Below are 26483 nucleotides of genomic sequence, written 5' to 3' on the forward strand. Positions count from 1 at the left end.
CAGATTGGCAGAGGCCCTGGGGTTTTTTCGCCTTCCTCTGCAATGTGGGGCACGGGTCACTTGCTTGAGCACTCTCTGCACCTTTAACTCTTTAAACCACAATTTGAGGGCTTCAATAGCTCAAACATAGATTAGAGGTTTGTTGTTACAGGAGTGGGTGGGTGAGATTCTGTGGCCTGCATTGTGCAGAAGGTCAGACTAGATGATCACAATGGTCCCTTCTGACCTTAAAGTTTATGATTTTATGAATAATTGGTCAGTTTTGAGAATGGAGACAGGTAAGTAGTAGTGTCCCCCAGGGATCTGTATGGGCCCAGTCCTATTTAACACATTCATAAATGATCTGGTAAAAGGGGTAAACAGTGAGGTGGCAAAATTTGCAGATGATGGCTTCCGTATGAGGAGAGATTAATACGACTGGGACTTTTCAGTTTGGAAAAGAGGTGACTAAGGGGGGATATGATAGAGTGTTATTTACTCCTTCTCACAATACAAGAAGAAGAGGTCACCAAATGAAATTAAGAGGTAGCAGGTTTAAAATAAAACAAAAGAAAGTATTTTTCACGCAATGCACTGTCAACCTCTGGAACTCCTTGCCAGAGGGTGTTGTGAAGGCCAATACTATAATAGGGTTCAAAAGGGAGCTAGATAGATTCATGGAAGATTGGTCCATCAATGTCTATTAGCAACTATGGGCAGGAATGATGTCCCTAGGCTCTAGTCCCTAGTTTGCCAGAAGCTGGGATTGGGTGACAGGCTATGGATCACTTGATCATAACCTGTCTGTTCATTGCCTTTGGGGCACCTGCCATTGGCCACTGTCAGAGGACAAGATACTAGGCTTGATGGACCTTTGGTTTGACCCAGTATGGCCGTTCTTAAATGCAGATGGAATTTCAGCATCAGAATGCCCATCCCTGCATGAGCACCGGTTTGTCAGCATGAAGAACTGCACACCCAAATCTGAGTTACCAGGGTGGAGGCAGCAGATTCAAATTTACAGCAGTATCAGGCTCAGGATGGATAACACTGGGTCATAGTTGAGGTCTGATTTTTGTCCTGGTCTCTGGTGGACATTGCTCTACTAATGCCAAGAACCACACTGGGCACTTCTGCCAACATACACAAATACTTTCACTGGGAAGCTGGCTTCAGCCTGTCTATTCACTGTCATGATGGACATTACTTGGCCAGTAGTGACCTCTGACAGTGTAGGCTAATACCCTCCAATTAAAGATACTGGCATCGTTTGCTCTCTTGGAGCAGGATTCGACTGAATGACTAATCTCCACAGAGAGGAAGCAAGACAAAGAAAAATAATAATGCCACAATAAAAACCGCAACAAACATGAGGCCTAAATTCCCATGCTCATAGCATAGCTAATGTGAATAATTGTTCACAATGGCAAAGAAGTGGCAGATGTAGGCTGCAACTGAGTTTTCAAGCTTATATGAGAGGAGTCTGGAAGGCACTACGGTCTTTGGCTTATTAGCCATTTCTGTGACCTTTGTGGGCATGCTTAACCCAGTCAGTCAATCTCTAAACTGGAGACTTATTATTAATACTTATTCTTACACATAAGAAGTAGTATTAATAAGAAGTTGATATTTCACATTTTGACATGAAAAATGCTAAAAAAGAATGATAATTATAACTTTCTCAAAAGAATATGATATATAAGCAAGGAATTAAGAGTTTTCAACTCTTATGCAAGCCAATGTCTAGTCTAAACTGTTTAGCATGCTAAAGAATATAAGGCCAAATGGTCATAAGAGTGAAAAAACAAAAACAGCATTTGTACCTGCAAATAGACTTACAAGATCATTAAAACGTTTTTTCAGACATCACTATTGCATCTTTTAGTCAAAATTTGGCCCACTAAATCTAAGCAAATTCAAGTTCTGGGTCAATAAACAAAATGAAAATTGTTAAAATACTGGCGAAAGCCACAATGATGAGTTTTACCAAACTCAAAAGACAAGAACATATTCCTGCAAATCCAGGGCTGGCATAAAGAACTGAGACATAACTGTGTAGCGGATAAGACATTATACACACAGAGAAGAAGAATGCTAATTTTTGACAAAATACGGGACCTTTGCAGTATACTAACTATGTCAAGTTGTTCTTCATAATCTAAAATGTTACAGGTTGAAACAAGCTGTTGTTGACGTATATTAATAGGCAATAGCTAGGCCTTTCACAGAAACTCAGAAAACAGTGAAGGGCATTGCTGTATTTTTTAGATATGGCTCAACAGCTACTGGACTGACATTCCAAACTGCTGACTACCAATCCATGCAAAATGCCAATCTACAAAAATACTGGAGCACTATTTCAGTCATGTCATGCCTCTGCCTTTGAGTCCCCCACTCTGGATCTCCCTCCTAGGGGAACCCCCAACCCTTTACCCCCACCTTGCCTCAGTGGCTATTACCAGTCATCATCTAGCCCCTTCTCATTAGGGCAAACTGCAACCTGTAAAGGCCACACATCACTGGCGAGGGGGTCAGACCAGCTGCCTCTGCCTAGCCCCAGGCTGCACCTCTGGAGCCCCAGTACGTTCTTAGGCCTTAACCAAGTCCTCAGCCTGGGAGTTGCCAGGCTGGAGCTCTCTAGCTCCTTTGGCCTTCCCCAGCACTGCTCCGCTTCAGGTACGCTTGCTCCTTCAGGCAGCTAGGTCCTTCTCTCTCTCTTGAGAGAGAGAGAGAGAGAGAGAGAGAGAGAGACTGACCCAGCTCCACCCTCAGCCCTTTTATCAGGGCCAGCTGTGGCCTGATTGGCAAAGCGGTCAAAGCTGCAGCCACACCCAAGCAGCCTACTCTTTTCAGGAGCGGGGCAATTGCCCCACTACACTGACTTTCAAGGGGGCAGATCTCCTCGCAGAGCCTCCGCTACACAACCCCCAAGCTCCGGGTGCAGGTGGCGGAGTCCCCCGTGGTGCGCCAGAGGTTGGTCCTGGCAGAAGTTACCAGGGTCGGAGACCTCCTGGATTACGACCAGGGAGACTGGCTGGATCCTCTGACATTCGCTCGGCGTATGGGGCTCTTCAGGCCTTGTACTCCCCGGCGCGTACTACAGGAGATGAAGGCCGCTTTGCTGTCCGCTGCTTGGGCCTACCTCGACCGGTTCCTGCACGAGGACACGGCCCCGCCCACCCTCCACCCTGGGCCCTCCGGACCTTTTCATCGGACCCCTGCCCCATGGACCCAACCGGCCCCCTGCCCCTTCTCCGTAAGCCAACTGCACGATCTGCAGCCGGTCCACTTCCAAACCGCGCCAAGGAAACATCTATACATGCTCGTGCTCCACACTCTTCACTTCCTCACCCTCATGTCCCGCCCCGACACAAAGTGGCGGGACCTCCTGCCACCTCTGGAGGGTGAGGAGTCCCGGTGGGCCAGCCTATACTCCACCCTGGTCCCGAGGCCCGCTGGGGATATCAGCTGGTGGCTCCTTCATGGGGCCATGAGCACGGGCGTGTATTTGGAGCAGTTTACCCCTATCCCAGACATCTGTCCCTTCCGCGGCGCAAGGGAGACCCTGGTGCACATTTACTTAGAGTGCATCAGGTTGCAGCCCCTATACCGGCTCCTCACGAACATACTGTTGCATTTCTGGCTGTACTTTTCCCCTCACCTCCTTCTCTATGCACTCCCTATCCGTGACCCCACAAAGTCACAGGACCTCCTGGTCAACCTCCTCCTAGCCCTGGCTAAAACGGCCATCTACAAAACCAGGGAGACGAGGTTGGCCCATGGAGACTCCTGTGACTGTGGGGATTGTTTCTGATCCTCTGTCCGTTCATGTATCCAGGCAGAGTTCCTCTGGGCGGCATCCACTGGCTCCCTTGACCCCTTCGAGGAGCAGTGGGCACTGTCCAGGGTTCTTTGCTCAGTGTCCCCATCAGGCTCCCTTCTTTTGTCCCTCTGACCATACTCCTGTCCCTGTTCTTTTATTAGTTGTCCCCTGAACTCAGTTGGGTTTTGACATCCTGTAGATCCTCCCCTTAGGCTGGGGAGAGGGATCATTGAGCAGTGACTTTCAGAAATATATAGTGCCTAGCATGGCAGCCTCAATAATAATTCCTCTTCTGTGTATATACCTTGACTGGTCGTCAGACCCCTAAAGCAAATCTTGAGTGAGCAGTGTTGCAAGGCTATGAATTTGCTGAGTTTCATATGTCACAAAAAATTACTCTGATACGTCTCAGATTCCGACTTAATTGAGGCCTGGTCTAAACCTAAACCTTAGGTTGTCCTAGCTACATCACACAGTTCTGGAAAATTAAAGCTACAGGAAAATACTGCAGAATGAAACTGACAAAAAATCAGCTCTCTTCCTCTCCAAAGAAACTGTAGAAGTACAGTAATAGTAAAGATGAGCAGGATAAATAAATATTGTGATACAGCATGGCCAGAGGGCAGCATAAGAGTGTTAGCATGGGGCCTTATTCCCTGCCAAGGGAGGAAGGTTTGCTTTAGATTAACTAGAACAGCTGTGGCCATCTAGGCACTGGACTCCATATTAGAGACCTGATTCAGTTATAGACCTCAAATCTGACTCCAGTCGTGGGATATAATACTCCCTGCTTCCTCAGACAGCGGGTGTGGTGTTGACGGAAGGGGAAGTTGGATTGGAGCAGAGTGCAGATTGCAGAAGGGAGGGGTAGTTATGTTGTTCCAGAGGAGATAAAAAAAATTTTGAGGTTTTTGGAGGGAGACGAAATTGCATCCGGTGGATTAATACTTGCAAAGCCGCCCCGCAAGACAATAAAAGAAAAGCACAGAAGAAACACCTAGTAGTGGGCACCCATAGCTGTGGTGTATTCTTATTAGATTGTAGGAGGTAAGACAAGATACCAGGATTTAAAACATGATCGTGGGACAGAAATGAGGCTCAAAGTGTATAACGTGGCCGGAAAAAGAGAAGCCTTCAAAGTCTGACGGTTATGAGGGGGAAAAGTTAAACCCCCAGGCTGGGAAGAGAAACCAGCTATGTCAAGTGGTTTTCACCACAACCACAGGGCCCTGGGTGTGGGACCTGGTACGGTACTACCTGTATCTGACAGGGCGGGACCCAGGTCCTCCCTCCACTCCTCATCCAAGGCACTAGGGGGTGATAAGAACTGGCTTCGACAGGAGCATATCGCCACTGAACGTCCCCAGAGAAGCGAAGCGCGAGACCCCCACCAGGAACAGTACCGGCAATTTCTGCACATACCCCAGAGAGAGAAGCGCGACCGGAACGTTACCAGCATTTGCCACCAATATATACTAGAGCAGTAGCAAACCCAAATCCTATTGTCCGCTCTTAAGATTAGACATCACGATTACAACATGTAAATACAGAAGAGCACTTTTTATACTGCAGAAAAAGACATGCTACCCAAAACCCATCAAATTAGCGGGGACTTTACATGCAAAAAAGGGCATTGAACTCTGACATCTGTTGCTGACGCTGGACCACAGGACTTAGATAAAGTATATTCAGTAAGAGTCAAGCTATATTAGAAGAGCCGTACCTAGCAACATTCTAAACTGAACAGCAGGTCTACAATAATCACATTTAAAAAAAAAAACACTTTTGGGAGGAGAAGAAGCTCTTTCTTAAATATACACAATTTAAATGCAGCAGAGAATCCCTTTGGCACCTTATAGACTAACAGACGTTTTGGAGCGTGAGCTTTCGTGGGTGAATACCACTTCGTCAGATTGCAGTAGTGGAAATTTCCAGGGGCAGGTATATTATTGCTAGCAAGCAAGCTAGAGATAACGAGGTTAGTTCCATCGGGGATGGGCCCTGTTGTAGCAGCAAGTGTGAAAAAGCAAGGGGGAAACTGGTTTGTATTGAGCAGCCATCACAATCTTTGTTAGTCCAGAGTGATGGTGTCAAATTTGCAGATGAACTGAAGCTCAGCAGTTTCTCTTTGAAGTCTGGTCCTGAAGTTTTTTTGCTGCAGGATGGCCACCTAAGGTCTGCTATAGTGTGACAGGGAGGTTGAATGCTCTCTACAGGTTTTGATATTGCCATTCCTGATATCTGATTTGTGTCCATTTTATCCTTTTCCGTAGCATGGACTGTCCAGTTTGGCCATGTACATAGCGAGGGATTGCTGGCATACATGGCGTATATTACATTGGTGGACGTGCAGGTGAATAACCAGTGATGGTATGGCTGATCTGGTTAGTCTATGATGGTGTCGCTGGTGTAGATATGTGGGGCAGCTGGCATCGAGGTTTGTTGCATGGATTGGTGCCTGAGGTAGAGTACTATGGTACGGGCGCAGTTTGCTGGTAGATTTCAAGTTGGCAGTTGTGGTGGAGGCCATCTGCCCACAGACACACCTGCCACCTGAAATGTATTTCACCGCAATGCACACCGTACCATAGTAACTCTACTCAGGCACCATCCATCGCAAAAACTCTCGATGCAACTCTGCCCACATATCTACACCCAGCGACCCTCACAGACCTAACGAGTCAGCCATACTCACTGGTTCATTCACCTACGCCGTCCACCATTAATATACGCCATCGTATGCGCAATGCCCTTGCTATGTACTCGCCAACTGGACAGTCACTATGGAAGGATAAATGGAACACATTCAGATATCAGGAATGGCAATACCAAACCTGTCGGAGAGCACTTACCTCCTGGACCACTATAGCAGACCTTAGGTGGCCTCTGCAGCACAAAAACTCAGGACCAGACTTCAAAGAAAACTGCTGAGCTTCATTCATCTGCAAATTTGACACCATCAGCTCTGGACTAAACAAGATTTTGATGGCTTGCCACATTACAGAACCAGTTTCCTCCTTGGTTTTCACACCTTGTGCTTAGAACAGGGCCCATTCCTCCCTGATGGAACTAACCTCGTTTATCTCTAGCTTGCTTGCTAAGCATTACTTACCTGCCCTGGAAATTTCCACTTCCTGCATTCTTGATTGAAGTGGGGGTATTCACCCACGAAAGCTCACGCTCCAAAACATCTGTTAGTCTATAAGGTGCCAAAGGATTCTCTGCTGCTTTTACAGATCCAGACTAACACGGCTACCCCTCTGATACTTGACAATTTTAAATGTTTTTTTCCAGAATGAGTTTGTCAACTTTGGTATATAATTATAAATGATCAAGTAAAACTATTCCAATTGAAATATAAACAGCTAACATAACTGTTCCTTTTGGGTGCAATTCATCCCTGTGTAGACAGTCACAGAAGCACTATGGACCACCTAAATTCTCCCTTGTGATGGAGTACTCACCCCACATTAGCCCAGAGAGGCTTAACAGGTGCAAGAGTAAGTAAGTAACCTGTGAGGACACATCTGAGAGGGAATTAGGGTTGATACACAAGCTTTCATTGAGAATGGAGCCCAGCTAGGCATATGCAAACGGGGCTAGTATAAGGCCAAGAAGCAACAACAGAATGGGCTGCAGTGTGGAAGCCTTCAGTCACTCTCTGGGCTTAGAGAGGGAAAGGAAGAAATCCAGGGAGCCAGTAGAAGCCCTGGGATCCTGGCCCTCAATGAAGGGTTTACCTAGCAGGGTAGTGGAGCAAAAGCCACATAGAGACATAGTAGGAAAACATCCAGGGAAATGACAGCAAGGCTTGGGACTGTGCATACCTTAGTTGCTGATTTGAGGGTCCCTGGGCTGGAACTTGAAGTAGAGGGCAGGGCCCAGGGTTCCTACCTGCCACCGGATAAGGGGCATAGTCATGATTTGGAGGACTGGGAATCATACCCAGTCCAATGAGACTTTTGTGGAAGGGAAAACTATAATGAGCTGGCTAGAGGGCCAAGCCACAAAGAGGGAGCATCCTGAGTCACAAAGAAGCACGGCAACTCTGGAGCGTGAACAAAATATGGGAAGGGGTGTCATAAACAGATAGCTAAGGGTTAATGTCTCTTTCACACCTGACCAGAAGACCAATCAGGAAACAAGATATTTTCAAATCTCCGTGGAGGGAAGCTTTTGTTTGTGGTTTTGGGGCTTTGCTTTGTTCTCTCTGAGTCCTGGAAGGGGACTAGAGGTGCAACCAGGTTTCTTGCCAATCTCCCTGCTACAGTCTCTTATATATTCAGAATAGTGAGTATTGAGTAAAAAGGTGGTTATAGTCGCTTTTGATTATTTTTGTATTTTGCAACGGTGTATCTGGCTGTAGGTTTAATGTGTTATTTGGCTGAAAGTATTTTAAATTGTATTTTCTGCTGAGAAAGCTTTTTTCTTATTGTCTTATAAGCTAAAAGACCCTGTAATATTTATCATCTAGATTACAGAGACAACTTGTACTTTTTTCTTTCATTTTATTTTATTAAAAGTTTTGCTTTTTTTAAGACCTGTTGATTTTTTCCCCAGTTGAGCTCAAGGGAATTTGGTCTGTACTTACCAGGGAGAGAAGAAGGGAGGGGAGAAAGGGGAATCCCTTTGTTTATAGATTCATGAAGCTTACATTCTGTATTGCTCTGGTGATGAGGTGGAAAGCCTCTGTTTTAGATTCACGGAGTTGAATCCCATAGTGTTTTCTAGGTAACCAGGGAGGAAGCCTAGCAGAGGCACTAGTGGGGAAAGAGTTTACTTCCTTGTATTAGATCCGGGGGTCTGGGTTCTTGGGGGTCCCCAGGAAGGTTTTGGGGAGCAAGTTTATCGGGCATCAGAGTCTGATTGGTTGGCAGCATATCAAATCTTAGTGGTAATTAAGCTTAGAGGATTTCATGCTAGTCCTCATTTTTGGACTCTAAGGTTCAATTGAGGAAAGTATACTATGACAAGGGATGTCAAACTGGGCAGAGCTATTCCCCCGATGCGGTCACGAGGAGGCACTTAGTATGTGATAATGAACCCTATTACACACCTGAAAGCTGGACTGCTTGTCAGTAAGAAGAGTGCATTTATGGTGGGTAGCTAGAGTGACAAACTCCAAGATTATCCTTACTTCTGCTGATTTCCACCTGAAAAGATGTCTTCTTAGCTTCTAACATTAGAATCTTACTGTCCTTTGATTTCTTAGCAGAGTTTAGCATGCAGGGTTATTCATCTTGTGCAATACTGGATTTCTTCTACATGCATGTCTCTAGGGCTGCGCCCATATCAGGTGCACATGTGTCCCCTGTGCCTCTGATCAGAGAATTTTTGTAGCAGTTGTGACGTTGCAGTCTATATCGTTTTATAAAAATATGTTAATGAATGATATAATGTAAGTGGAATATGCCCCATGCAAAATGTCTCTTGTAAGGTTATCATTACAGCTTATATACTGAGTGTGATCATCCTGTTTGTATAAATGTACCACACTTGAATCATAGCTAGAAATTATGAAATATAACTGGGGCTATTGTAATTTACAAAGTGTGGGCCATTAATGGTGGTTTGGAAACTTGATGACTCCATTAACAGGACAATTGTCCTGAGATGGTGTGTTTCTACACATTGCCCACTTGCCAGTGAAGTCTTGAAGAAATGAGATCATGTCACCTTGAACTGGAATTCATCTTTAATCTGGTGTTTTTCCATTGAGAGGAGGGGTGGGGACCCAGAGGACAAAAAGCTTCCCCCCTTATGCAAAAGATATATAAGGGGTGGAACTAGAACAAAGAGAGAGAGGAGCCATCATGAGATCTTTAGCTACACCTGAGCTGGAAACAGCGCTGTACCAGGGGAAAGAATTGTGCCCAGGCTTGGAAGGTGTCCAGTTTGCCGGGAAAATTGCTGAAGCTCTGTCGGGGTGAGCCTGTTCTGTTATCAGTTTGATCAGAATAGATTTGTGCATTTTATTCATTTGTTGTGACTCTTATGTTCTGTCTGGTTACCTACTTGGAAACATTAATCCTACTTTCTGTATTTAATAAAATCACTTTTTACTTATTAATTAACTCAGAGTATGTATTAATACCTGGGGGAGCAAACAACTGTGCATCTCTCTCTATCAGTGTTACAGAGGGTGAACAATTTATGAGTTTACCCTGTATAAGCTTTATATAGGGTAAAATGGATTTATAACCCATTGGGAGTTGGACATAGAATATCAGGGTTGGAAGGGACCTCAGGAGGTCATCTAGTCCAACCCCCTGCTCAAAGCAGGACTAATCCCCAGACAGATTTTTTGTCCCAGATCTCTAAGTGGCCCCCTCGAGGACTGAACCCACAACCTTGGGTTTAGAAAGCCAATGCTCAAACCACTGAGCTAACCATCAGGCATCCAAGTGTTAAAGACACTGTTAGCTGTTTTCAGGTAAACCTGCAGCTTTGGGGCAAGTAATTCAGACCCTGGGTCTTTGTTGGAGCAGACGGGAGAGTATAGCTCAACAAGACAGGGTGCTGGGGTCTCAAGCTGGCAGGGAAAGCAGGGGTATAAGTAGTCCTGGAACAATGGGTGGCAGCTCCCAGGGGGCTTCTCTGATCCAGCCCATCACAGCAGTGTCTGTTCAGCCCACATAGGCACCCAACACCTCTTCATGCCCTGTACCAAGGATATATAGAGCTATGTGGGCAAACTGCCCTCAGTTTTTTTTCAACGACAAAGTCCCACACAGGAAATTCCAAAGCAGAAAGGAAGTAGGGCTGGTAATGGAGCACTCATAGGGACATATCTCAAACAACTATATTTACTGCATAAGGTGCAGGGCCGGCTCCAGGCACCAGCTGACCAAGCACGTGCTTGGGGTGGCACCTTGGGGCGGGACATCAGGGTACTCAGGGGAGAAATTCGGTGGCATGGCATTCGGGGGGGGCTTCGGCGGTGCAGCGCTCAGGAGGGGTGAGATTTGCACGGCGCAGCACTCAGGAGGGGCGGAGGCTTGCGCAGCACAGCACTCAGGGGTTTTGGCGGCACAGCACTCAGGCGGACAGGGGGTTCGGCGATGCGCGCTGGGGAGGGTGGGGGCTTCAGCAGCACAACGCTCAGGCTGGCAGAGGCTTCGGTGGCGTGGCACGGGGGGGTCGGTGGCGTGGGGCTCGTGCGGGGGGTTACAGTGGGGGCAGCGCTCTTTTTTTTTTTTTTGCTTGGTGCAGCAAAAAAGTTAGAGCCGGCCCTGATAAGGTGAGTAACTTCTGTTTGTTCTTTGATTGGTTTCCCTCTAGATGCTCCCCTTCGGGTGATTTCCAAGCAATATTCTCAGCAGAAGGAGGTGGCTTCTGAGGCAAGTCCAGTACTGAAGACAATACTGCAGTCCTGAGGACAGTATCTGATTTAGAAGAGTTAACCAATGCACAACGCTTGGAAAAGATATGATTTGAGGACTAAGTAGCCACCTTGCAGATCTCAACAATGACAACATGTTTAAGCAGTGCTATAGAGATGAACAGAGATCTCGTGGAATGAGATAGCACGCTAGGAGGAGGTTGTACATCAGAAGATTCATAACAAGAAGTTATACAACTAGAAATCCACCTCAGAAGTCTTTGGGTGGAGATTGCAGCCCCTTTATATTTCTCAGAAATTGAAATAACAGTCTGGGAGATGCTCTAAATGATTTTGTTCCATCTAAATAGAAGGCTAATGTCCTCCTGATTTCCAATGTATGGAAAGCTCCCTCCTCCCTGGTATGGTGTGGCTTTGGGGGGAAAACTGAGAGCTGAATAACTTGATTAAAGTGAACTTCAGACAATACTTTGGGTAAAAACGTAGGATGCAATCATAATGAAAATTTGCCTTTGAAAAAGAATTGTATAGGGAGGGTCTGCCATTAAAGCCCTCATTTCCCCAACTTTTCAGGCAGAAGTGAAGGCCACCAAGAAGTCTTTTTAATTGATAGGTGAAGAAGTGAACAGGTGGCCATCAGTTCAAAGGGAGGTTTCATAAGGCACTTAAGAACAAAGTTTAAATCCCAAAGAATCCTCAATCCTTTAATGCATCTGATCATTGTGGGGTGAGCAAACACCAAAAACCCCTCAATGGAAGAATGACAGGCCTTGAAAGCTGCCAACTGTACTCCAATTAAAGTCATCTGGTAATTCTAACAGATAGTCAAGATGAGGGGAAAGAGTGGATGGACAAAAGATGCCAGAGGACAAATCAGTGGTAGACTCTTCCATTTCTGAAGGTAAACTGAACAGGAAGTTTGTAATCTCAAGAACCATGAAGTAATCAAGCCTTGAGGTAAAAAATTCTGAAATTGTGGTGGAGAGCATGAATTGATGTCTTGAGAAGGGAGATGTGGAATGGCAAGTGCTGGGGAATCACGCTGTACTGGAGAGATCTATAGTTCCAGTGACCATGACAACCTTGGTATTGAGAGGCACTTGGTACTTTTAGAAGGGGAGACTCTGATTAATTGGAGACGTACCTATCTTCGGAGCATCTAAACTCCTGCGGAACCAGATGAGTCAAAGAAGACAGAAAGGAATCTGTTTCACTTAGCCCCTTGTGGTCTTTGGTACCAATGCAGACTGCCTTGAAGAGGGTCTAATATGGAATCCTTAGACTTCTATGATATTGAGGGAGTCATACGTCTAGGTACAAAAGGTTGTATAAGTCGCCGTGGCCTTGCTCATAGTGGAGTGTTTCTCCTTGCGGCCTCGATCATGCTCAGACAGAATTGAAGGTGGTTTAGGCACCAAAGCATGCTTGGAGTCGTGGCTCCTAGATAAACTCAGGATTTTGGAGCCAGTCTCAGTACCAGAGGAACCTGGAACCCCAATGATACCCAACAAGGGACCTGAGAGCTCAGAAATGGTCAGTTTTAGTGGAGATTGAGACTTCTTCAGAACAGGCTCTGTGTAAGGAGAACTAGAACTCCTGTTCTTAGAAACCTTCCCAGTACCTTCTGATGATTATTCCTTTGAAGGGCTGGGAGAATGTGATACCAAGGTCAGCTCCCAGACTGATGCACTGAGCAGCACAGTATGGGGAGGTGAGCAGCCCTCAGTGGTGAAAGAATAGGTTAATGACTATTTAGAAAAGCTGGACATGCACAAGTCCATGGAGTCAGATGCAATGCATCCAAGGATGCTGAGGGAGTTTGGCTGATGTGATTGCAGAGCCATTGGCCATTATCTTTGAAAACTCGTGGCAATCGGGGGACGTCCCAGATGATTGGAAAAAGGCAAATATAGTGCCCATCTTTGAAAAAGGGAAGAAGGAGAATCTGGGGAACTACAGACAGGTCAGCCTCACCTCAATCCCTTGAAAAATCATGGAGCAAGTCTTCAAGAAATCCATTCTGAAGCACTTGGAGAAGAGGAAGGTGGTCAGGAACAGTCAACACGGATTCACCAAGGGCAAATCATGCCTGACCAACCTGATTGCCTTCTATGATGAAACAACTGACTCTGTGGATATGGGGAAAGCAGTGGACGTAATATACCTCGACTTTAGCAAAGCTTTTGATATGGTCTCCCACAGTATTCTTGACAGGAAGTTAAAGAAGTATGGATTCGACGAATGGACTATAAGGTGGATAGAAAGCTGGCTAGATCGTCAGGCTGAATGTAGAGTGATCAACGGCTCAGTGATCTAGTTGAAAGTTGGTATCAAGCAGAGTGCCCCAGGTTGGTCGTCCTGGGGCTGGTTTTGTTCAACATCTTCATTAATGATCTGGATGATGGGATGGATTGCACCCTCAGCAAGCTCATGGATGACACTAAGCTGGGGGGAGAGGTAGATATGCTAGAGGGTAGGGATAGGGTCTAGAGTGACCTAGACAAATTAGAGGATTGGGCCAAAAGAAATCAGATCAGGTTCAACAAGGACAAGTGCAGATCCTTCACTTAGGATGGAAGAATCCCATGCACTGCTTACAGGCTGGGGACAGACTGGCTAAGCAGCAGTTCTGCAGAAAAGGACCTGGGGATCACAGTGGATGAGAAGCTGGATATGAGTCAACAGTGTTCCCTTGTTGCCAGAAGGCTAAGGGCATATTGGGCTGCATGAGTAGGAGCACTGCCAGCAGATAGAAGGAAGTGATTATTCCCCTCTATTTAGCACTGGTGAGGCCCCATCTGGAGTATTGTGTCCTGTTTTGGGCCCATCACTAGAGAAATGATGTGGACAAATAGGAGAGAGTCCAGCGGAGGGCAATGAAAATGATCAGGGGGCTGGGGCACATGAATTATAAGGAAAGGCTGAGGAAACTGGGCTTATTTAGTCTGCAGAAGAGAAGAGTGAGGGGGGATTTGATAGCAGTCTTCAATTACCTGAAGGGGGGTTCCAAAGAGGATGGAGCTAGACTGTTCTCAATGTTGGCAAATGACAGAACAAGGAGCAATGGTCTCAAGTTACACTGAGGGAGCTCTAAGTTGCATATGAGGAAAAACTGTTTCACTAGGAGGGTGGTGAAGCGCTGGAATGGGTTACCAAGGGAGGTGATGGAATCTCCATCCTTAGAGATTTTTAAGGCCCGGCTTGATAAAGCCCTGGCTGGGATGATTTAGTTGGGATTGGTCCTGCTTTGAGCAGGGGGCTGAACTAAATGACCTCCTGAGGTCTCTTCCAACCCTAATTTTCTCTGATTCTAAGGTAGACAGGACATTAAACTCACTTGGAGGCTGATGTATACGCCAAGTCCCCTGACCTGGATCAAAGGCAAGTTAAAGAGAACACTCCATGATTAGGAGTTTCAGTCTGATCTCTTGATTTTTCCTGGCCCTGTTTTCGAGGGCTGCACAAAAATTAATTTTTTGAGGAATGTCTGTGTGTGTTTGAAGGAGCTTGCCAATTCTCCACAAACAGTTATTCTAGGCTCAAGAAACCACACCTCTTCACCTCTGCTGGGCATGCTCCAACCTGAGAGAGCATTTTAAAGTAGTGACTCAGTTCAGTCTGGGCCAACTGTGGAGAAAAGTAATCAGGTGAATCAGCTTCCTGCCGGAAAGCCATCAAAGCTCCACACTGCCAGGACAGAGCCTCATAGCCAAGCCAAGGAACTCCAATCACTGTGAGAGCTGAGGGGGAGCTTGGGCCAGCGGAAGAGACTCAAGAGATAGATCAGAGGGGAATGCAACAGGCACCCCAAATCCAACTCTATGAAGCTGGAGGGACTGAAACAGGGTAGGAAATGACCCAGGGAGAGTGATTAGGGGTATCAGGCCCTGAGCCCTGTGTGAGGGCCACTGTTTCAAAGGACCCTGGACTGGAACCCGGTGGAGTAGGGTGAGCCCAGGTTCTCATACCACCCTCCCAGTCTCAGCACTATCCGGAATCATAGCCACTGAGCAAAGCGGCCTTTGGACTCTCTATCCCAAACTGTAACTAGTACCGTCAGCCTGGAGCACACAAACGACCCCCAAAGGGGGGTGTCCCAGACAGCTAATACAGCTGACAGTTATAGCATCCCAGCAAGTAAGGCAATGCTTGAATCCAGTGATGTAGGCATACCCCTGCAAGGGAGAAAAACAGCACCGTCTGGAAGGAAATTAGGAAAAAGGGGAAAAATAAGAGAAATAAAATAAATATCTTCCAAATAAAAGAAAAGTATCAAAAGACTATACTGAATTAAACTACATACTAATAAACAACTAAACTAGACTAGAAGGCAACTTAACGGTAGATACTCTGTCTCAAGCCAAGGAAGCTGAAAAGGAACTGAGGACAGGTCGCCCACATAACCATATATATCCTTGGCACAGGGCATGAGGAGGTGTAGGCCAAATGGGCACTACTATAAAAAATCTCCAATCAAATGGATGGGGTGCATGTGCACCTGAAATGGATACAGAGACTCCTGAATTGGAGCATCCATAGGGACATTACTTGAAGAACTATGTGATGTCATGAAAAACAAACTAATATCATTACCTTATACCATCATTTCCTGCAGCTGGAATTTAGTAGAGCACACCTAATCTGTTGGGTAAATTTTCAACAGATATAAAGCTATGTATGTTAGTCAGCACTGACTTTGTAAGTGTTATACTAATGTGCCTGTTCTGAATGTGTTTTTATACTAAAATAATCAATTTTGAAAGCATCTCTGCTTGGTTTTAAGATAAATAGCACCTGTAATCTCTTTATCCTGAGCTACTCTAACTATGAACCTCTAAATTACACAAATGTTTTTATTACCAACAAACCCCCAAAAGCACATATAGTTGATTAACGTCCTCCCCTTGTCTCTCTCAGTTAGGCTCTGATACATAACAATTCAGCCCACACGTGTTTTAGGTTCCTAACTTCCAATGATATCAATGGAAGTTAGAAGCCTAAATACCTTTGAGGATCTGAGCCTTCTCTACTAACTATCTTCATAGGATCTTTCACAGGTAGCTTCCTGCACAACGTATGCTTTAAAGTTCTGTACCCTGGTGGCTCTGGGACATACAGTCAGCCATGCCCAATTCAGTTTATAGTCCCTTTCCTCAGGGCTCTGTTTATTCTCCAACACAAACCAAAGGAAATGCAGAACAATAACTAAAGCAATAGTCTTATTCTTGGCTGAGATGGAGGAGCCCTCTGGATTTGGTAATTAAATTGTCTGAACCACACCAGCCTATGGAAGCCCACGGAATCTCCTTGCAGCTTTCTCCTTGTCTCTGCCTCCTCTGACTCCCCCCCGCCACCCTCCAGTGGAGTTGGGGCCCTCATTTATATCTTCCGGCTAGAAATCAGGTCCAATCAGTGGGTGCAGTTTAGCTAGTCAGCTGATTCCCTCCGGAACAGAGACAGCTGTTCATTAGAGCCCCTGGCCTTGAAAGGGCCAGACCTCACTGTTACATGTACCCCAAGGATTCCTAAACTGTGGTATGTGGTGTACATGAGACATCTCGGAGAGAGGTACCTAGGAAAAATTGTGCAATGGTGGATTTTATTTATGATTTAATTTATTGCATTTTCATAATAGGCTGTTCAGACAACACTTTAAAACTGTGAGAATGTGTTATATAAAATATGGTAGTTAATTTACTTCAAGATGTAGTAATGTATTAATGAGAACACAGATACACAGAGACACCGATGTACAGAGCCCTCAACTCCAGTCACCATACAGCACAGGTTCAGTTGCCCAGCAACTATCCAGTTTTGCTGAGCTCAAAACTTAGTCAGGGGGTTGTGTTTTTTTTTTCCAGTTGTATGTCACACTATAACTACACTTGCACGTAACAGTGAAATATAGACAGATGGCTAAAGACTGCCAGTATTAAGAAGAACACACAAAGTATCAGTGATGAGAAAAGTAGGGATACACAGACAATTGGTAAAACTGGAAGGGGGTAAGCAGGCAGCTGGTAGATCTGGAAGGGGGTACACAATAAGAAAAGTTTGAGAACCTCCGCTCTAAGGATATATCTACACTGCAATTAAACACTTGCAGCTGGCCTGTACCAGCTGTCCCAGGCTCATGGGGCTCAAGCTAAAGGGCTGTTTCACTGAGGTGGAAGGGTCCCAGAGTTCAGACTGTAGCCCGAGGCCGAATATGTACACCACCATTAAACATCTCCTTAGCCTGAGCCCTGTGAGCCTCAGTGAGCTGGCACACGCCAGCTGCAGGTGTCTAACTGCAGTGTAGACACCTGCAGGTGTCTAACTGCAGGGTACACTACTTCTTAAAGGGTACATCATGGAAGAAGCTAACCTCTGAGTGGGACTTAAATAATTCTGTGCCGGTGTTTCCTCCCATCACTGTTGGGATACATTTTCACTGCCTTCTAAAAGACAAAGACACCCTTTACGCTCATCATACTGGTGTTTGACGGGTTTTTTTTTTTAGGTTTTTTTTTAATCCTCTAGAAACTGTGATGAAGACACATTGGGGACATATGAACTATTGTTCTGCATATTATAGAGTGAAGCATGTTATTCAGATAAGAGCTTTTGTAAAATGGTTTGTTTATAGTTTATTCCTAATTTCTGATGATTGTTGTTAAAAAGTCTCCTTCTTTTTCTCTCTCTCTCTCTTTTTTTTTTTTTTTGTGCTAGATACTTGGCTGTTTTTTTACAGATGAATTCATTGAGATATCCAGGGAAGGCTGTGTGATTTGTGCGCTCTGGCACTAATTGCAGAATCTTTAATTTGTCAGAAGTACCCAACCAGGGTTTTGAGAGGTGAGAGGCCTTTGTCATTCCTGCTAATCCAGTTTCTGTTGTTTACTGCACATAGCAACATCTGGTGGCAGGACAACTTAGAGGAATTAAATGTAGAAAATCCACTGTAATCAAGTTTTCTATTTTCATTTGTGTTATATGCTGCCTGTATATTTCTAAGGCACACAAGATTCCTGTGTGTGGACTTCTGTACCCTGGTCTGGGTGAGAGGGATGGCACTGGCTCTTGAAAATATTCTCAACATACTTTACACAGAGAAGTCATGCACATTAGTGTACTGACAAGCTCCCCAGGGCAAGGGCCATGTCCTTCGATATGTCTGTATAACATTTACCACAATGTGACCCCAATATCTATTTGAGCCTCCACCTCCAGACACTACCACAATACAAATAACATGGGACCCAACAGGCAGCCAAGTAGGTTTTGTACATTTGGGGTATCTGCAACTGCTGAGGTGTGGAATGTGACCTGTATGTTCTTTGCAGAGGGTTACAGCTGACTGTGATCTCCATAGTGGCTAACTTTGTCTAAGGAGTTATCATAGATTGGGAAGTGGTGTACCTTTCTTTAGGCTAAAATAGTTGCTAAGCCCTTTATTTTCATGCTAGGATCACACATAACTATCTGATTCCTTATCCCTCTACAAGTCCACCCCAACACCATCGACCAGAAAGCTTACTTTGGGTACTTGTCACTCTTAGTATGTGTTCAGAAACTTATTGGCAGTGCTCAGCATCTCACAGCATTGAGCTCTGCTATTTTAAAACATTAAACCTTCAGACCTAAGCCACAAAAAATATTTTAAAAACATAATGCAGTGGGGGTGGGGAGAGATGATGAAAGGGGGCGGGAGGACCTTCTATAGGGCAGGAGGCATTTATCATATACCTGTGCACCTACGAGAATAGACCCATTGGAAGTTATGAAAATAAATAATACACACTGCTAACAAACACTTTAGCAAACCTTTGTTCAGCTGCTACCTGGTAAATCTAGAAGTGCACACTTTATCAATAATGTTGATAAAGCATCATCTGACTTTTGCCAGATTATATCTGTTATTGTAATGCTAGAAGTGAATAATTTCCTCTCTTCTCACACTTTAAAAATCTTTGGAAACTAAATGCAACTTCCCACCCAAAAAACCCCCTATTTCAATACAATATTAAAATAAAATATTAAACATTTAAAACTCTAGAAAAGCAAAAATCAAAGTAAAAATTAATGCAATGTTAACTCTGTCTCTTCTGTGTGTACATTATAATATGATGGTATGTTATTGCAGATACATAAAAAACTCTATATGAGGTTGTAGAAAAAGTTATATATAATCCTATTTTATCATCTGAAAACTAATAATGACAGCAGCATTATAATATTTAGCACTTACGGGGATTTTTCTTATCATACTTCAAAGAACTTTTGCAGGTGAAAAAGTCTCAATTGTACGAGGAAAACTTGAAGGTTAGACAGTTAAGAGACAGATGACATTGTGAAGCAATGACAGATTTAGGACTAAAACCCAATTCTCCTGACTGTGATTTCCACACTCCTATTCTCTGGATCAAATTGCCTCCCTAATGTGAGGGATAAATAAAGATGTTTGTGCAAAAAAGCGTCGAGTTCATGTTGCATGTTCAACCTTAACTGTTGCATTTCCTGACCTTTCAGTGCTTAACTTGCAATCTTGAAGTTGCATGAATGTAGGGGGTTTCATGTTTAATGTTGGGGTAATTTAACAATATCTGGCTTGACAGGCTGAGAAATAGTGCAATAAGACCAGTGACAAGGAAAGGGGAGTATCACCTGTCTGGAGAATGAAACTGATATGTTTTAAATGAACAATCTCCTATCCTAAAACAGATACTCTGTTTGAGTACCAACCCACCAACATATACATTAAAGACCTTGGTAAAATGGTAATGGATATTAAAAATAAATTAATACATTTTAATTAGCTAAACTTATCAAGCTTCCATTAAAGACAACATAATTTAAGTCAATAATTATTCTTAAACTATGATCAGAGTCTAATTTCTTAATCATGAAGTAAAATTGAGTTTCAACACAGAGAACAGAAGTATTTTCAAAATTCAGTATTAAAATATTACCTGTTGAAACAGGGTAATATTCTTTGCAATAATGGATGGAAAATCTTGTTCACATGTAGAACTCTGAGAGAATGTACGCCACAGATCTGCATCTTCAAAGCAGAGTGTCTGATATAGAGCTGGGAGAGAGATCTACAAAGCAAATAGTGCACATTTAAATGTAAAAACAAACAAAAAAAATAGCAACAACTTATAGCCAGCCTGACATGTTCTCTGTAATATTTTTATTCTCTTTTTTTAAAATCTTTTTTGTTCCTTCCCCTTCCTCCATCCCACCTCAGTCCTATCTATCACACATGGCTAATTTATTTCACTCAATGCATCAACTGTTCTCTGACCCAAATGTCCCATAACCCCAACCCCCCTCCCCCAGTTGCTTTTAGTCCCTACGGAGAGGAGAAGTGAAAAACAACCAACATTGAAGTATCACAGTTCTAGTGCTCTGCAGCTAGTTAATTTCTCTCCCTCATGAACTCTCAGCCCTTCTCTTCTTGCTGGTGAGCTTTCTGCAGTAGGAGAGTAGCCTTAGATCAGCACTTCAGAAATTGTTACTTTTATTTCACTCCTTTCAGCAGGGGAACATAGACTGTCGTAAGAGAAATCAGTCCAAGAAAACGTTGGGACTTCAAATTAATATGAAGCTACCCAATTTGACCACTAGAGACCTCAAACAGGCCTCTAAATGCTACCCAATTTATGCATGTAAAATTGTGGATACTAATTTTTAGGCTACTTATGAAAATACGGTCTTGCATTCTAGAAATTTGTATGTCAAAATGCTAAGTAATTTTTCTACTTCCCATAATGGTTATTTCAACTGGGTACATATTAGACTGTGTTTTTTGGAAGAGGCAATAAATAGTTCTTAACTAATTCTGAATACAGTTTAAAACAACTAAAACTGTAGTCATGTTGGTAAATATTTAGATTATTTTCAACTCCATATTAATACTTCCGAATAAATCAATATCATTTCAAATTGAGTTTAAATCATCACATAGACAATACCTTCAGGGATGATACTGCCCGAGTTCGTTCCTGTTCTATCCAAGATGGAATTTGGTCACGGATACCTCTTTGTGAATCCTTATAAAACAAAGTAAGCGATATATCTGTAAAATTCAAACCTACAAGTTGTTTAATAACTAAAGTTTCAAAATGAAAACAGATATGAAAACACTGGCAACATCCTTTACAGGAATCTTTCAATGGTGTTCTATTGATACATTTATGAATAGCGTAACAATGTTTATTACTGCTATTTTATAAAGTTATTACATACAAGAGGCACCTCAGACTTGACTAGATTTAGTCCTCCCCCTTCCATCTTCACAGCAGATGAGTACTTCTAAAATGCTGAAATCTAGATACTTATTAATACATTAAAATAAACTTTAAAATAATGTTTTATTGCCTCACTGAAACATATTAATGACACACATGGATCCTTAGAAGGCCACTATAGAAGAACCCACAGGATTTATCTCAATTTAGGGCTGACTGCAGGAGATATCATACTGAGAAAGGAAACAATCTGGTTAGAAATGTTCTAGTCTGGATCCTGACCTTTCTCTAAGACATCTGATGTATACAAAGCAGCAAAATATAATTAAAATAAAATAAAATAAATTAGAAAATAAGAAAAAGAATAAGGATGGAAAAGCAAATAATATACAGTAACAGGATTTCTCGAATGTCATATAGATGACCATGTAATGGAGTACCATTAGACTCACAGACTCATAGACTCGTAGGTCAGAAGGGACCAATATGATCATCTAGTCTGACCTCCTGCACAAAGCAGGCCACAGAACCCTACCCATCCACTTTTATAACAACCCCTAACTCATGACTGAGTTATTGAAGTCCTCAAAATTGTGGTTTGAAGACCTCAAGCTGCAGAGAATCTGCATATCATTACATGACAATGTAATGATATGACCCCCATATCAATCAGGAGAAGGCTAACAAACTCCTCTGTGCTCAGCTGTTACCAGATAGGCACACCTGCAGAGCCTACTCCAACTGGAGAAAGCAAGCTTTAAAAAAAGATGCTTGTCACAGGAAGGTACGGCAACCAAGAAGAAAGCTGCTGTGCCTCAGGAGTAGCTGGCCCTTGCTATAGGATGACAGAGTGGAAAACAGCTGACAAGACTCTGCTGCCCATGAGACTTTTATAAGGTACCTTATAGAATGCCCCCTTAAACAGGAGAAGGACCCAGAAAGAGTAGAATAAAGTTCCCAAACAGGGAAAGGGACTCCTAAAGGGGAAGAGACTCTAAAGCTGCATGAGTATAATCCAAATAAAGACCCAGCCTATCACAGAACACCATTTGGAGCAATTAGCTGCCAAAGGATTTTTTTCCCAGAGGAATGAAAGTCAGGACTGTAGTACTCAACAAAGCTGTTCATAGATGATCAGAATATCATGGATGATATTTCCTCTGGGGTGACACACACACTTTCTGCTCACCATAGCACCACAGAGTGTGCTGAATGGACTCTGCTCCCTTTTTGGACTAGTTTCTGTGCAACCATGTAAGCGTCCGTACTTCACAGCATGATCTACCTGGCTATTAAGTATTTAGAAGCCTGCAGACCCAAGCACTTCTACTGAAAGGAAATCAATAAAAGACGATGTTTAAGTAAATTCCATCTTACTGTCTCTTTCCACATCCAGGAAGATGAGCTTCACTTTGGGCAGACCAAAGGAAAAATAATCCCTAGTAATGTATGGAGAACAAAGTTTATCCTTGTGACAGATGATTTTGAAGTTGAAAGAATCTTCTCTTTATGGGCCAGTGCATTTTCACAGCATACATTTTGGAGACATTTCTGACTGTTGTGCTTGTAACCAGGAAGCATGGAATTAGAAGCTATCAGTTTGAAATATTTGGTTCTGACAGACTTTAGCCCTCTGGACAGATCCCAGATAGAGAAGACAGGACTTTTGGTTTGGACAGATGCTGCACAAGGACATTTATTATTGCTGGATGATCTACCAGAGATTTAGATGAGCCCTTGTGCAATATGCTATTTAGTGTTGGGTCATAAGCAATAATGGTGGGATGTCTCACAGTAGGTCATTCTGTACAATTCCAGAAGAGCTATAACGCTTGTTTTCTTGGGTTTGACTATCTTGACATCAATGAGAGAACACTGTCCAAATTCTTGCACAGGCCAAAGGGATAGAAAATTTCTATGAAGCTATGAAACACTATTATTTTGGAGGAATCAATTACCTTGTTTAGTACCCATCATTAAATAGTCAATATGTCTCTCAGTCTGGATTAGGATGAAGTAGAAGGCTATAACATAGCAGATGGAGTGGAGACACTTTATGACAGCTTCACTAGGTCCAAGTACCATAGACTTCTTGGCTGATTTTAGGACAACAACAGTTGCAATCCCCCCCTTCTTTTTTTAATCTTCCATAAAACTCGTCCTAGTAGTAGAAGGGGGGAAGCATAAACAAGTAAATTCAGCTGTTAGTGAAACTGTCTATTTACAGTGATCTTGGATGAAGAAAATCATTGTGTTTTTTTTGTGTTTTGACTGAACACAAATAGAAATGCTTAGTGATGGCCTAGCTCCCTGGATAACAGCTTTAGAACCAGATATTTAGGTTTTTGGACTATCTATCTCCTGAAAGCTTACCTAGTCCTCTTGTATCTTCATGTGCCCTTTTTATACTGAGCGCTATTATTAGGCTAGGTGACCTTCTGCTCAAGAAAGAAGTTATTGTTTGGCATTTAGATTTGCACTTCTTCTGCCCTATTCCTGATTTATATATTCCATGATCATCATGATGTCTCATGGAACAAGAAAGTGCTCCTTTCTCAGGGGCTCCTGGAAGTCCAATGAGCCATGCTGGCCATCTCTAGGAAGTTGATACTCTAGAGTCCTTCCAACATTGACCAAGTTCCAGGATGTTGTCCCCTGTGCAATCCCCATCCCGGACGACTGGCATCTGTGGTCAGGGTTTTGGATTCAAGATTTTGCAGTAAGAATGCTACCATACCATCCTGTTTCCACTCACTGATATGCTGGATGTTATCTTTATTTTCCTCTAAATCTCAAATTTTGGAATGGCTCCAGGTTTTTAAGAGGAATCCCCAAAACTCTCTCCTGTGCAGTCTTGTCCACGAACAATGTTTGAAGTTAAATGACCAAAGAGCAGCAGGTAAATATGGATGAAGGATACTGCGTTCCATAACACCCCAGACATCAGTGCCTTTGTTTTGTTAAGTCTTTCTTGTGCAGGAAATGCTCTGGTTCTCTTTATGTTTATCTCAACTCATGGAATATCCTGTGTCAATCCTATACTAGCCTAGTGGATAGGAGGGAAGCAGTCAATGTGATAGATCTTGATTTTAATAAGGCTTTTGACATAGTCCCACATGACATTTTCATAACCAAACTAGTGAAATGTGGTATAGATGAAAATATTATAAAGTAGGCGGATAACTGGCATAAAGCTTATACTCAAAGAACAGTTCTCAATGGTTCGCTGTCAAACTGGTAGGACATATCTAGTGGGGTCCTGTAGGGGTCTGTTCTGGATCTGATACTTTTAAAGATTTTCAGTAATAACATGAATAATGGAGAGGAATATGTTTATAAAATTTGTGGAGGACACCAAGCGTGGGGAGGTTGCAGGGACTTTGGAGAACAAATGAGAATTCAAAATGACCTTGACAAATTGGAGAATTGGTCTGAAATCAATATGATGAGATTCAATAAAGACAAATGCAAAGTACTACATGTAGGGAAGAAAAATAAAATGCCCAACTACAACATGGGGGACAACTGGCTAGGCATTAGTCTTGCTGAAAAAGTTCTGGGGGTTATAGTGGATCACATATTTACTAAAAGCCAAAAATGTGAAGCAGTTGTAAAAAAGGCTAATATCATTCTGGGGTGTAGTAATAGGAGTGTTGTATGTAAGACATGGGAGGTAATTATGCCACTCTACTCAGCAGTAGTGGTGCCTCATCTGGAGTACTGTGTCCAGTTTTGGACTCCACGTTTCAGGAAAGATGTGGACAGAGGAACAAAGATTATAAAAGGTTTAGAAAATCTGATCTAAAAAGAAAGGTTAAAAAAAATGGGTACAGTACAACCCTGTTTATCTAACCCTCCCTTATCCGTCTCTCTGTATTTACTAAAAAATCAGGGCCAAAATTGAGCGAACTCTCCTCTGGCCACTAGATGGCACTGCAGCATATTTTCCCATTCTCTGGTTTACCTGGAATTTTGATTATCTGATCTGGCCCTGCTCCCAATTAGACCGAATAAACGGGGATCTACTGCTAAGTTTAGTCTTCTGAAAAGAAGACTGAGTAGAGATCTGATAACAGACTCCAAATATGTTAAGAGGCGTTATCAAGAAAATGTTGATTAACTGTTCTCCATGTTGGATTGCATTAGTAGGAACACTGCCAGCAGATTGAGGAACTGTGCTTTTTTAGTTTGCAGAAGAAAAGAGTGAGGGGGGATTTGATAGCAGTCTTCAATTACCTGAAGTTGGGTTCCAAAGTGGATGGAGCTAGACTGTTCTCAGTGGTGGCAGATGACAGAACAAGGAGCATGGTCTCAAGTTACACTGGGGGAGTTCTAAGTTGCATATTAGGAAAAACTGTTTCACTAGGAGGCTCGTGAAGCACTGGAATGGGTTACCTAGGGAGGTGGTGGAATCTCCATCCTTGGAGGTTTTTAAGACCTGGCTTAACAAAGCCCTGGCTGGAATGATTTAGTTGGGGTTGGTCCTGCTTTGAGCAGGGTGTTGGACTAGATGACCTCTAGAGGTCTCTTCCAACCCTAATCTTCTATGATTCTATATGTACACTGAAGGTAGGCCAAGTAGTAATGGGCTTAATCTGCAGCAAGGGAAATTTAGGTTAGATATTAGGAAAACCTTGCTAACTATAAGAATAGTTAATTACTAGAATAGGCTTCCAAGGGAGGTTGTGGAATCCCTGTCATTGTCTAACCTGTTCTTAAAAACCTCCAAATACCGGTCAGGAATGATCTACGTACATTTGGTCCTGCTTCAGTGGGGGCATGGTAGGAGAAGGGCTGGACAAGATGACCTTTTGAGATCCCTTCCAGCCCTACATTTCTATGATTCTATGAGAGATAATCAACAACCTCTTATTTAATTTTATTAAAAATCATGGGATTGGGTCCTGTGGGTCACTGGCTACAAAAGTCCCTGGGGATAATGCTCTGATAAGTGTGCCATCTAATATCATGTGTAGATGAATCCCTGGACTGCTCAGCTGCTTTATTACTATTTTCAAGAGCTTTGTAAACAGCCTGTGGACAACACATAGTGATGGTGTTGATTTTCATAAATAAAAACAAATAAACTACTGTTGACTGAACT

At 43.3% G+C, this 26483-nt stretch overlaps 1 protein-coding gene across 1 annotated transcript in view; it reads right to left on the minus strand.

Annotated features, from left to right (window-relative positions):
* Window positions 1-26483, minus strand: part of DYNC2H1 (dynein cytoplasmic 2 heavy chain 1) — a 423384-nt gene that overhangs the window by 193295 nt on the left and 203606 nt on the right. Inside the window, 4 exon segments of the mRNA XM_075066411.1 lie at window positions 5397-5451; window positions 19728-19752; window positions 20091-20227; window positions 21104-21181. Of these exon segments, the coding sequence (XP_074922512.1) occupies window positions 5397-5451; window positions 19728-19752; window positions 20091-20227; window positions 21104-21181 (295 nt within the window).

This window comes from Chelonoidis abingdonii, chromosome 1 (genome assembly GCF_003597395.2).
Source record: "Chelonoidis abingdonii isolate Lonesome George chromosome 1, CheloAbing_2.0, whole genome shotgun sequence".
Classification (NCBI taxonomy): Eukaryota; Metazoa; Chordata; order Testudines; family Testudinidae; genus Chelonoidis; species Chelonoidis abingdonii.